This window comes from Nerophis lumbriciformis, linkage group LG31, assembly GCF_033978685.3.
Source record: "Nerophis lumbriciformis linkage group LG31, RoL_Nlum_v2.1, whole genome shotgun sequence".
NCBI classification, from domain to species: domain Eukaryota; kingdom Metazoa; phylum Chordata; class Actinopteri; order Syngnathiformes; family Syngnathidae; genus Nerophis; species Nerophis lumbriciformis.
The window spans coordinates 13,773,501-13,787,628 of record NC_084578.2 but is presented as its reverse complement, the minus strand read 5'-3'; the positions used below and the strand labels follow the sequence as shown (position 1 = coordinate 13,787,628).

The window sequence follows — 14,128 nt, the reverse complement described above, 5'->3', positions numbered from 1 at the left end:
CACCTCAACACCGCCCCCTAACCCCGCCCACCTCAACCTCCTCATGCTCTCTCAGGGAGATATTTAGGCATAATAATGTGTTAATTCCACGACTGTATGTATCAGTATCGGTTGATATCGGAATCGGTAATTAAGAGTTGGAAAATATCGGAATATCGGATATCGTCAAAAAAAGCCATTATCGGACATCTCTAATGATAAGCTTTTAAATGTTGTGGGTCCAGACAGATTTATTCTGGTATTTTTGGTCCAATATGACTCTTTCAACATTTTAGCTCCATTTAGTTTTCAGCAAACAAATTACAGAGTGGATTTTGGTTGGATCTTACTGTGTTATTCGCTGCACCAATTAGCGGTGGAGAGGCTTGTAACCCAATTAGCTTAGAGACAACTGAGGTACCGCCGGAATTCAAGCTCGTTCATTCTTTCACGAGATTACATTTTATTGGTAGCCATCTTTGTTGCGTAACGGTCTTCCCCTGTCTGTCCCTCCCACACAGAAAGTGCCCGCGGACCAACAGGATCAACCGACAGAAGCAAAACAATGTCCACTTCAGTTCAGAAAACACCATGCGCGCCTCTACTCGACTTATCTGAGCCCCGGACACATCGGACAGAATCGACCTTCCACTTGACGGAAGGCAGTCTCGTTTCATGTTCCCCCCCCCTACCCCCACCTTTGTAGAGCAACCCAAGAAATGTAGGATCTGCTTCCCCTTGCCTTCTCTGCCAGTAGGAACTTCCAGGAACGCCCGTGGAGGACGGGGGACACGGGGCAAAAAGACGGAGTTGGCACACCAGTGAGACTCGCACATGGGAATGTTGTCATCGGGCGACTGTTGGCGGCGTCACTTTAAACCTTGTCACTAGCGTCCTTAAGGTTTTTTTTTTGGTTTTTTCCCCGGACACCACCATAAGAACTTGGGGTGTGGAGAATACTGAATGTGGGTATGTATGTGTGAGCGTGTAATAGATGTGTGAGTTTTGGTAGATGCGAGTTAGCTGGTGTCTGTCATTTGTAGATCAGGGGAAAAAGCGAACTGGGGTAGCGCAAAGCAGGGTAAGGAACTTTGAGTTAGGCTTATTCTTTTTTTTTCTCGTGGGGGTGCTGTGGTGTGGGGAGGGCGGAGGGGGGACCCGGGCTACACGTGTTGCCTTGCACCTTGTGTTATAGGAGACCTTTGACCGAGGGCACGATGCTACGACGGAGCTCTCCCTTTGGTTGTGACAAAGACTTCAGCTACTGTATCCTGGGTTCGATTTCCATTAGTTATTACTACGTTGTCTTGATGGGGTCATTTTTCTGTAAATGTAAATAAATAATTTATATCACGAAATGTAACACTGTGGGTCCATTGTCCTTCTTTATTGTGTTATTGCCGTGTGCAGAAACAGGTAAGGTAAGAAGGACTTCACCACGCCCTGGAGGCAGAGGGAAGCCTCTTGTTTTTGGGGGAGAAAGATAAACTGTCATAGTAAATGTCCTAACCATGAGACATTAGACAATAGACTGGAAATATTCAATTAAAATGTTATGGAGGCCTGGTCGTGGAACTGTGGACCAGTTCTATACTCTCGGCAGGGTCCTTCAGGGTGCATGGGAGTTTGCCCAACCAGTTTACATGTGCTTTGTGGACTTGGAGAAGGCATTCGACTGTGGAAGTCCTGTGGGGAGTGCTCAGAGACTATGAGGTATCGGACTGTCTGATTGTGGCGGTCCGCTCCCTGTGTGATCAGTGTCAGAGCTTGGTCCGCATTGCCGGCAATAAGTCGGACACGTTTCCAGTGAGGGTTGTACTCCGCCATAACTTGGACTCCGTTCATAACTTTTATGGACATAATTTCTAGGCGCAGTCAGGGTTTTGAGGGGATCCAGTTTGGTGGCTGCAGGATTAGATCTCTGCTTTTTGCAGATGATGTGATCCTGATGGCTTCATCCGGCCAGGATCTTCAGCTCTCACTGGATCGGTTCGCAGCCGAGTGTGAAGCGACTGGGATGGGAATCAGCACCTCCAAGTCCGAGTCCATGGTTCTCGCCCGGAAAAGGGTGGAGTGCCATTTCCGGGTTGGGGAGGAGACCCCGCCCCAAGTGGAAGAGTTCAAGTACCTCAGAGTCTTGTTCACGAGTGAGGGAAGAGTGGATCGTGAGATCGACAAGCGGATCGGTGCGGCGTCTTCAGTAATGCGGACGCTGTATTGAGCCGTTGTGGTGAAGAAGGAGCTGAGCCGGAAGGCAAAACTCTCAATTTACCGGTCGATCTACGTTCCCATCCTCACCTATGGTCATGAGCTTTGGGGTATGACCGAAAGGACAAGATCACGGGTACAAGCGGCCGAAATGAGCTTTCTCCGCCATGTGGCGGGGCTCTCCCTTAGAGATAGGGTGAGAAGCTCTGCCATCCGGGAGGAGCTCAAAGTAAAGCCGCTGCTCCTACACATCGAGAGGAGCCAGATGAGGTGGTTCGGGCATCTCGTCGGGATGCCACCCAAAGGCCTCCCTAGGGAGGTGTTTTGGGTTCGTCCAACTGGTAGGAGGCCACGGTGAAGACCCAGGACACGTTGGGAAGACTATTTCTCCCGGCTGGCCTGGGAACACCTCGGAATCCCCCGGGAGGAGCTGGACAAAGTGCCTGGGGAGAGAGAAGTCTGGGCTTCCTTGCTTAGGCTGCTGCCCCCCCGGATAAGCGGAAGAAGATGGATGGATGTTATGGAGGCCATATTTCAGGAAAGCTTAGGACCGAGGTCCGTGTACCTTCCGTCCTTTCTATTTCGAATTCTTAAATGCAAATCAAAAAACTAATTTCGGGCCATTTTTTCCATTTTCTTTTCTGAACAAAAGTTGAAAAACTATTGAATGACACTTTTAAAACGACAATAGAACTCCTGCTGAACAAAGGTGTTACCGTTATGTTAAAAACATGCTAAACGCAAAGGATTAGCTAAAATACTGCTTCCGGTTCAATTTGTCATCACACAGATAAACACGCATTTTTGCATTTTGGATGAAAATGTTTTCCGATTTTTGTGTTTTTCTGGAAAAAATTAAATCCATAAAAGGAAAACAGCACAAAGTCCAATTTTATGGCAATATTTTAATGGAAATCAACCGTTTTTTGTTTGTTTTAAAATCTGCCATATATAACGAAAATCGAAAAACGAACCTAATTTTATTTTTTGATTTGCGTTTCAGAATTGGAAATAGAATGCCGTTAATTTTATTTCCAATTCTTGAATTCGATTTTTTTTATGTATTTTTTCTATTTTCATTTCTGAAAGAAAACTATTTAACTATTTAATGAGACTTTTTAAAAACCACAATGGGACTCCTGCTGGACAAAGATGTTACCATTATGGTCCGTTTACCTACCGTTCATTCTATTTCCAATTCTGAAACGCAAATCAAAAAATAAAATTAGGGCCGTTTTTCGATTTTTATTATATATGGCAGATTTTAAAACAAACAAAAAAGAGTGCGCCTTTTGTATGAAAATAGACCCGCTCATCGGCAATGCGCCTTATAATACGGTGCGCCCTATGGTCCAGAAAATACAGTACTCTAGTGTTTTAGGAATGTGCTGCAAAAATTTTTGTTTCCAGAGTTTTGAACTGAACTCAAAGGCCGGTATGTTGTCATTCCTGAGCCGGATTTGACCCAGTTTGATAGGCCTGCAATAAGTTGTTACACTATAATCATGTTTCAAACCTAAGGTTCCGTACCGAAGCATTTGACTATAAATACATGCAGGCTGGGCTTGTTGTGGCCTCTCAACAAGATTTTGTTTGTGGCCTCATTTCGGTCGTTGATATTCCTAGCGTGACAAGCAGGCCTGTTCAACTTTTCATTTTGGCCCGCTGAATTAACATTGCCCAAATAGGCTTGATGAAACCATTAAAACTAGGGTTGATCATGCATGCAGTACTCCCGTAACCTCACAAGGGGACAACAGTGAAGTATATGTGTCACAGTCAAGCAGCAGTGGGCTGAGTAGAAGAAGACTCCTCATTCAACCCTGGAAAATCTAAATAAATTACAAAAATTGGACTTCTAACAACGACTGGACAACAAAGTATGAATGTTCTACCCCGAGCAAAGTGCTCGAGTCATTGTTTCCTGTCGACCCTTTTAAGCGACGGACACATTGATCCAGACAGGTAGCAACTAGTTCAGGGGTCGGCAACCCGCGGCTCTAGCGCCGCCCTAGTGGCTCCCTGAAGCTTTTTCAAATATGTATGAAAAATGGAAAAAGATGAGGGTAAAAAATATATATTTTTTGTTTTAATATGGTTTCTGTAGGAGGCCAAACATGACACAAACCTCCCTAATTGTTATAAATCCCACTGTTTATATTAAACATGTTTCACTGATTCGAGTGGCGAGCGCCGTTTTGTCCTACTAATTTTGGCGGTCCTTGAACTCACCGTATTTTGTTTACATGTATAACTTTCTCGGACTTTCTAGGACGTGTTTTATGCCACTTCTTTTTCTGTCTCATTTTGTCCACCAAACTTTTAACGTTGTGCATGAATGCACAAAGGTGAGTTTTGTTGATGTTATTGACTTGTGGGGAGTGCTAATCGGGCATATTTGGTCACTGCATGACTGCAAGCTAATCGATGCTAACATGCTATTTAGGCTAGCTATATGTACATATTGCATCATTATGTCTCATTTGTAGGTATATTTGAGGTCATTTTGTTTCCTTTAAGTCCTCTTAATTCAATTTATATCTCATGACACACTATCTGTATGTAATATGGCTTTTATTTTTTTTGCGGCTCCAGGCAGATTTGTTTTTGTATTTTTGGTCCAATATGGCTCTTTCAACATTTTGGGTTGCCGACCCCTGAACTAGTTGAACAATGGTAGAAATCCGAAACTTGATCAAATCGTTTGTGGTATCGTAGATAATCTTTTATTAACCGACTTACAGTACCGTATTTTTCGGAGTATAAGTCGCACCGGAGTATAAGTCGTACCTGCCGAAAATGCATAATAAAGAAGGAAAAAAACATTAATAAATCGCACTGGAGCCCGGCCAAACTATGAAAAAAACTGTGACTTATAGTCCGAAAAGTACGGTATGTATGTATACATTTATGTTGGCTCCTTTGAGAGATAATTGCACTTATAAGAGATAGGCCACTAGAGGGCGCACTCGTTGTTGTCAGATCCGTGGTCCGGATCATGTTTTTGTTATGTTCTGTTAGTTTTTGGACTCTTTTAGTTCCTGTTTGACACCTGAGTTTGTTTTAGTTACCATGGCTACTTATGATTTTCACCTGCCTCTGGTGTCCGGGACGCGCACCTGCTTCTAATCAGAGGACTATTTAAGCCTGCCTTTGCCAGTCAGTCGTCCTGGCGTCATTAGTTGTTTGCCTCATGCCTGGACTACGTAAGTCCTAGTTGTTTCATGCCACAGTTTCGTATTGGTTTCATGCCACAGTTTGGTGTTTGTTCTATGCCATAGTTAATGCTAGTTGTTTCATGCCACAGTTTCGTATTGGTTTCATGCCACAGTTTCGTGTTTGTTCTATGCCATAGTTAATGCTAGTTGTTTCATGCCACAGTTTCGTATTGGTTTCATGCCACAGTTTCGTGTTTGTTCTATGCCATAGTTAATGGTAGTTGTTTCATGCCACAGTTTCGTGTTTGTTTCATGCCACAGTTTCGTGAGGTTCATGTCTATAGTTTCATGTCCAAAGTTTTTGCCTTAGCTTCCGCATGCGATAGGCACGCTCGCCTTCGGGTTGTTTTCTGTTTTGTATCTCGTTGATTGTTTCTTAAAATTAAATCATGTTCCTACCTGCAAGTCCTGTCCGGAGTCGTCCGTTTGCCTTCCTGGGAGAACGACCCCGCAGTAAGCGAAAACCACGTCGTGACAGTTGTTAGGTTGGCTCTTGTCTACGTCACTTGGCGTTAGAAGACGAGCGTACCAAGTCTTGTGTTTGTGTGCTACAAGAAGTTGAGTAAACAACTACGAACAATTCCTGTGCAGAGATATAACATCTTTGTAAGTAGATATTGTGCATAAAGATATTTAGTTTGTTGTGTATTCAAATTGTATTCGTGGTGGTGTTGTTATTTATTATTATTGTTTATTTATTTATTATTGTTAGTTATTATTGCCGTGCAAACCTCGTTTAATACATGCAGCACTAAATTTGACCAGTAGAGGGCAACAACGCTACACCTTAGGTCAGGCCTGGGCAATTATTTTGACTCGGGGGTGCCAGATTTAGAGAAAAAAATTTGTCTGGGGGCCAATATATCTATTTTTAGGAACACTAATACAAAACCTCAGAATAATGTCTGATTGAATTGAAATCTAAAAACGTTATGACAGACCGCCTTAAAAAAACAGAATGGAATATTAAATTTTTTACAGAATGTACATGTAGATAAAGAATGTGGGATTTAGAGTATTAACTATGAACGATAAAACACTGAATATTGACAACATATGAACGTCACACCCCTTTTCGATCGACATATTTTACAATCAAGTGAAACGCAACAAAAATGCAACAAACACAGCTAAATATGAACGGAAAGGGTAAAAAATAAACCCACCTACAATCTGATATATGTGATATATCACTAAGCTTTGGAACTTTGTTGTAATGATAAGTCGCATACAGTTTGTGCAATTTATATATGTGTAAACTTTTGTAGTTTATTGTGTGAATATGTTAACACTAAACCTTCTATTTTATTTATGTAATGTTGTACAGTATTTGCTTTATATTTTCAGTCTTACAAACCTAAATGAAGGAAGAAGTGTAAAAAAAAATAAAACTAAGGAAGGAAAATAATTCAAAAGAAGGAACATCAATCCTCAATAAAAACTGGAGCTTCTGTTTCTTCATACTGTTAACTATTTGCACACATTGGAAACGAGTAGCGAGGGCGGGAAAATACATTTATTGACAGTGCAGTTTGAAAGCCGATGTGTTTACTTTGCAATTAAGTAAAGGAAGTACCTGCCGAGGCACTTTCTAACGAAACAGCCACATTTCGATGTCCGGCCCCTGAGCCCTTGGGGGGGGGGGATTTTTTTTTTTTTTTTTTAAAGAAATACAATCATGTGTGCTTACGGACTGTATCCCTGCAGACTATATTGATATACATTGATATATAGTGTATATATTGTGTTTTTATGTTGATTTAATAAAAAAATATATTAATATATATATATTTTATTTTATTTTTTTGTGCGGCCCTGTACCAATCGGTCCGCGGACCGGTACCGGGCCTTGTAGACAGTGCTGGAAAACAACCAACAAACAGTCAATCATAATTGCACAGGGAATATAGTAATACAGTTTTTCATGGATCAAAGTCCTAACATGCATCTATTATAAATGTAAAGAAAATTTAAAATATAAAAATATACAAAAATATAATAAAATAAATGTAAAGGTGGGAGAGGTTTGAAACAAGAGTCGGTGTGAAAACGGACAAACTCCTGAACAAAATCTCATGACCGGGGAAAATTACAAGTGTTCCAATTTTTAGCTGATAAATAATGACACCGAAGTAGAGCATCAAAATACAACAATAATAACATTTGTAAAAAAAAAAAAAATGCTTTTGACTTCAAACAGGCTGTTTATCAGTTTAAGATCATAGCCTTCCAAAGTCCAGGCAATCGCTAAAAAATAAGGTTTTCATGTGGTTTTCTGTCAGACATTCACACAGTCATGACCCGCTTGCAAAGGAAAAAAGGCTTTCTGTCTTTGTATGTTGCCAAGATTGCTGAGTTGCAGAATCAATGCCTTGGACGTACAGTAAGACAGATCTGAAATGTCTTCAAAGATCCTCAGGTCTGTGGGGAAAAGCGATCCAAAAAGTATTACAAATATTGCATGATGTAAAGCTTCAACTGTACACAAACTACAAACACAATAATATCCAAAGACTGAAAAGTTGAAATGCCTTTTGTCTTATTCTGTGTTGAATCCTTTGAAATGATCTATTTTTTCACTTAGTCTTTCTTTCATGCATGACACCCAGACTGACTCCACGCACGTGCAGTGGACTTTACGGAAATATAAGCTTTCTGAAAGAAGCGATGGTTTTAGCGGCATGCTACTTGCAACCTTTCACTTGCTCAAGTCGGGTAGAAGGATCCTTCGATCCAAGAGTGCAGAGCAGACCTTGGCAAATTAAGGCCGGTTAAGCTTTTCAATCTTACCCACCGGACATTCTCAAATATTTTTTTTAGTTGTTTAAGATGGAAACTGTAGCTGCCATTATGATGTGCAGTGATGTTTTCAAATGACCGTAAGTGTTGAACTATACAAAGTATTTCGATGGTTGCAATCTGCGCTTTTGCATGATATACTAGTTACTATGGTAATGTAATTAGTTACTATGGTTCTAAGTCACAGCAGCTCAGACGAGGCACCAAGCAGTGTGGGTGGGGAGCGTTTCCACAGAGTGTTTCCAGAGCAACAAGCCTGAAATGCGGGTGTCAGGGACAGACACGGAAGGAGATTTTTACAACAAACTTCTAAAACTTAGTGATGTATCAGATGTATCAGATAGTAGGTGGGGGTTTTTTTTACCCTTCACGTTAATATTTCACTGTCTGTTGCATTTTTGTTGCGTTTCGCTTGATTGTAAAATATGTCGATCGAGAGGGGGTGTAACGTTCATATGTTGTCAATATTCAGTGTTTTATCATTCATACTTAATATTGTAAATCCCACGTTCTTTATTTTCATGTACATTGTGGGTGTCTCATTCAGTAATATAAATTAAAAATTCCATTCCGTTTTTTAAGGCAATCTGTCATAACGTTTTTAGCTTTCAATCAGACATTATTGTGTCTGATTGGAATATATATATATATATATATATATATATATTCCAATCTATGTGTGTGTGTGTGTGTATATATATATACATATATATATATATATATATATATATATATATATATATATATATATATATATATATATGTATATGCGTGTCTGTGCGTGTATATATGTATACATATGTATGTATATATATATATATATATATATTCCAATCTATGTGTGTGTGTGTGTGTGTATATATACATATATATATATATATATATATATATATGTATATGCGTGTCTGTGTGTGTATATATGTATACATATGTATGTGTGTATATATATATATATATATATATATATATATGTATATACACACACACACACACACACACACACACACACACACACAGATAGATAGATGGATATATATATGTATACCCCAAAGGGAATAAGCGGTAGAAAATGGATGGATATATATATATATATATATATATATATATACATATATATACATACATACATACATACACACACATAGATAGATAGATATATCGGCCCCCAGACACATTTTTTTCTCTAAATTTGGTCCCCCGAGGCAAAATAATTACCCAGGTCTGGTGTAGAGTCTCAGGTCTTTGTGCACAGTGGGGACAGTCTTTCAACAACGTTGTGCAGTAACTGTGAACTGCCACAAGATGGTAGTGTTGTCCCACTGTGACAACAACATATCATTCATCCATCCATCCATTTTCTACCGCTTGTCCCTTTTAGAGCCTATCTCAGCTGTATTCGGGCGGAAGGCGGGGTACACCCTGGACAAGTCGCCACCTCATCGCAGGGCCAACACAGATAGACAGACAACATTCACACTCACATTCACACACTAGGGCCAATTTAGTGTTGCCAATCAACTTATCTCATTGCTAAATACAGAATGTGTCTGAATGGCAGTTGAGCTGCCGTTTCTTTTCTGCTCTGCCCCCGTCTCCTTCGTGGCGAGGGGGGGCACAGATTCTGTGACCACAGATTAAGCGCTAGCTGTCCAAAGTCCAGGGTGGACCACTCATCTGTGCATCAGTTGGGGACATCTCTGCGCTGCTGACCTGTCTCCACTCAAGATGATCTCCTGCTGGCCCCACTATGGACTTTACTCTCATTATTATGTTAGATCCACTATGGACTGGACTCTCACAATATTATGCTTGATCCACTCGATGTCCATTGCACCGGTCGCCCAGGGGGCGACAATTTGTCATTGTCATCCAATTGGGTTGAGTTTTTTCATCTGTCTCAACAATGGGATCTGAGCCGAGGATGTCGTTGTGGCTTGTGCAGCCCTTTGAGACACTCGTGATTTTGGGCTATATAAGTAAAATTTGATTGATTGATTGATTGATATTTTGTTGTCCAGTCGTTGTTAAAAGTCAGATTTTTGCAATTTATTTGGAGGTTAATCAACCCTAGTTTTAATGGCTTCCATCCATCCATCCATCTTCTTCCGCTTATCCGAGGTCGGGTCGCGGGGGCAGCAACCTAAGCAGGGAAGCCCAGACTTCCCTCTCCCCAGCCACTTCGTCCAACTCTTCCCGGGGGATCCCGAGGCGTTCCCAGGCCAGCCGGGAGACATAGTCTTCCCAACGTGTCCTGGGTCTTCCCCGTGGCCTACTACCGGTCGGATGTGCCCTAAACACCTCCCTCGGGAGGCGTTCGGGTGGCATCCTGACCAGATGCCCGAACCACCTCATCTGGCTCCTCTCCATGTGGAGGAGCAGCGGCTTTACTTTGAGTTCCCCCCGGATGACAGAGCTTCTCACCCTATCTCTAAGGGAGAGCCCCGCCACCCGGCGGAGGAAACTCATTTCGGCCGCTTGCACCCGTGATCCTGTCCTTTCGGTCATAACCCAAAGCTCATGACCATAGGTGAGGATGGGAACGTAGATCGACTGGTAAATTGAGAGCTTTGCCTTCCGGCTCAGCTCCTTCTTCACCACAACGGATCGATAGAGCGTCCGCATTACTGAAGACGCCGCACCGATCCGCCTGTCGATCTCACGATCCACTCTTCCCTCACTCGTGAACAAGACTCCGAGGTACTTGAACTGCTCCACTTGGGGCAGGGTCTCCTCCACAACCCGGAGATGGCACTCCACCCTTTTTCCGGGCGAGAACCATGGACTCGGACTTGGAGGTGCTGATTCTCATCTCAGTCGCTTCACACTCAGCTGCGAACCGATCCAGTGAGAGCTGAAGATCCTGGCCGGATGAAGCCATCAGGACCACATCATCTGCAAAAAGCAGAGACCTAATCCTGCAGCCACCAAACCGGATCCCCTCAACACCTTGACTGCGCCTTTAATGAATAGGCCTGATTTATAAACATTGAGAATCTCGCATGTGGATCACAGCCAATATTACCAACAAACAATGGAATGGAACGATGGAATCTTACGCTTATCTTAAAAATGCTTCATCAAGATACTGACATTTTTGCACAGCATGCCCGAACAGGCAGTAGTGTTTTCCGTGGAGCAGAAATGTAGACAATAAAGAGCACAACATATTAAATATCCTTTATCACTGTCAGTGAAATACCAGCTAAATCAAGCATTTGCGCTGTAAAGGACACGGCTTCCTTTTGTAATCCATACTTTGGTAGCCATCATCAGGAGCAAATGGCTACGAGTGGCCACGTATTGATTTTACAATCAACAAAACTGTACCTCGTTCTGCGGAGGGAAGGGGATTGTCCCTTTCGGTGGAAAATTGATGGCACTTGGCACTTGAAAACATACAGCGCACTCACAAAGGAGCAAATATAAACAACATTCTGACATACAGCCACTGCTTGGAAAGTGCTCAGTTCGCTTTGAGACTGATAAGATTCAACACACACATTTAAAGTGAAAAGTTGCTGTTTTAGTGATGTGCAGATTGATACTGAAATATCGATACCGACGATACCAGATCTTATGCTTTAATATCAATTCTCCAAATCAAAATATCGATACGTTTGATACTTTAGTTATTTGAGATGATATATATCATTAACAGGAACACAGTGTAAAGTGACTAAATCATTGACATCTTGTCGAAATCAATCAATCAATCAATGTTTATTTATATAGCCCTAAATCACAAGTGTCTCAAAGGGCTGCACAAGCCACAACGACATCCTCGGTACAAAGCCCACATAAGGGCAAGGAAAAACTCACCCCAGTGGGACATCGATGTGAATGACTATGAGAAACCTTGGAGAGGACCGCATATGTGGGTAACCCCCCCAGCCCCCCTCTAAGGGACACCGAATGCAATGGATGTCAAGTGGGTCTGACATAATATTGTGAGAGTCCAGTCCATAGTGGATCCAACATAATAGTAAGAGTCCAGTCCATAGTGGGGCCAGCAGGACACCATCCCGAGCGGAGACGGGTCAGCAGCGCAGAGATGTTCCCAGCCGATGCAAATCAGTGTTTTTTTAACCCCTCGAGGGTCCGTATGAAATCAGAATCAGAATCAAAAATCAGAATCAGAAAATCTTTATTAATCCCAGAAGGGAAATTAAGATTTTCAGTACAATCCCATTCAAGAATAGACAAACATTACAGGGAGACGGAACAGGATCGCTGACGGGTCTGCCAACTTTCGGCGCCCCTTACAAGAAAAGATGACAACAGGTAAACATATCCAGACTAAACCTGAGCCCCTGGAGAGGGGGTCCAGACTGAGGCCAAGGAGAGAAAAAAACTCAGAGGGAAACATCAAAGAACACAAAGGACATTAAAGACATTAAAAGAGCATAGCTGATGCAACCAGCCATTTCTTCATACAGCTACAAAAAAATTAATAAATAAATTTTAAAAATGTAAAAAACATACACTGTGGCGGCCTCTGCTCTGTTCCATGCCATTGTCTGCTGGGGTGGGCGGAGCATGGCCAGAGACAGTAGCAGACCCTACAAAGCAACCAAGAGAGCCGACTCCACCCTCGGCCGCCCACTAATTCTCGGCCAGTGTCCAGTCTGCTGTGGTGGCCTCTGCGGTGTTCCACGCCATCGTCTGCTGGGGTGGGGGGAGCATGGCCAGAGACAGGAGCATACCCAACAAAGCAACCAAGAGAGCCACTTCCACCCTCAGCCGCCCACTAACTCTTGGCCAGTGTCCAGTCTGCTGTGGTGGCCTCTGCGGTGTTCCACGCCATCGTCTGCTGGGGTGGGGGGGGGCATGGCCAGAGACAGGAGCAGACCCAACAAAGCAACCAAGAGAGCCACTTCCACCCTCAGCCGCCCACTAACTCTTGGCCAGTGTCCAGTCTGCTGTGGTGGCCTCTGCGGTGTTCCACGCCATCGTCTGCTGGGGTGGGCGGAGCATGGCCAGAGACAGGAGCATACCCAACAAAGCAACCAAGAGAGCCACTTCCACCCTCAGCCGCCCACTAACTCTTGGCCAGTGTCCAGTCTGCTGTGGTGGCCTCTGCGGTGTTCCACGCCATCGTCTGCTGGGGTGGGCGGAGCATGGCCAGAGACAGGAGCATACCCAACAAAGCAACCAAGAGAGCCACTTCCACCCTCAGCCGCCCACTAACTCTTGGCCAGTGTCCAGTCTGCTGTGGTGGCCTCTGCGGTGTTCCACGCCATCGTCTGCTGGGGTGGGGGGAGCATGGCCAGAGACAGGAGCATACCCAACAAAGCAACCAAGAGAGCCACTTCCACCCTCAGCCGCCCACTAACTCTTGGCCAGTGTCCAGTCTGCTGTGGTGGCCTCTGCGGTGTTCCACGCCATCGTCTGCTGGGGTGGGGGGAGCATGGCCAGAGACAGGAGCATACCCAACAAAGCAACCAAGAGAGCCACTTCCACCCTCAGCCGCCCACTAACTCTTGGCCAGTGTCCAGTCTGCTGTGGTGGCCTCTGCGGTGTTCCACGCCATCGTCTGCTGGGGTGGGCGGAGCATGGCCAGAGACAGGAGCAGACCCAACAAAGCAACCAAGAGAGCCGACTCCACCCACGGCCGCCCACTAACTCTCGGCCAGTGTCCAGTCTGCTGTGGTGGCCTCTGCGGTGTTCCACGCCATCGTCTGCTGGGGTGGGGCGAGCATGGCCAGAGACAGGAGCAGACTCAACAAAGCAACCAAGAGAGCCAACTCCACCCTCATCCGCCCACTAACTCTCGGCCAGTGTCCAGTCTGCATGGATGAACGAGGATGCGTCTAAGGAGACCGAGGTGTCCGATACCTGCTCATTCAGCCAAGACAGCTCCGCAGCCCTGTCTCTTCATCCGCATCTCCTCCAGTCTCTCCAAACGGACTCTGGTGTGGCAGAAA

General features: G+C 43.8%; 1 protein-coding gene across 2 annotated transcripts in view; it reads left to right on the top strand.

Annotated features, from left to right (window-relative positions):
• LOC133574376 (tomoregulin-2-like) overlaps positions 1-1,451 on the top strand; it is a 381,317-nt gene extending 379,866 nt beyond the window's left edge. For both annotated transcript variants that reach the window (XM_061926544.2, XM_061926545.2), the window contains exon 10: positions 501-1,451. In XM_061926544.2, the coding sequence (XP_061782528.1) occupies positions 501-597 (97 nt within the window). In that variant the 3' untranslated portion in view covers positions 598-1,451. The remainder of the gene's footprint in view (positions 1-500) is intronic.
• Positions 1,452-14,128: the final 12,677 nt, after the last annotated feature.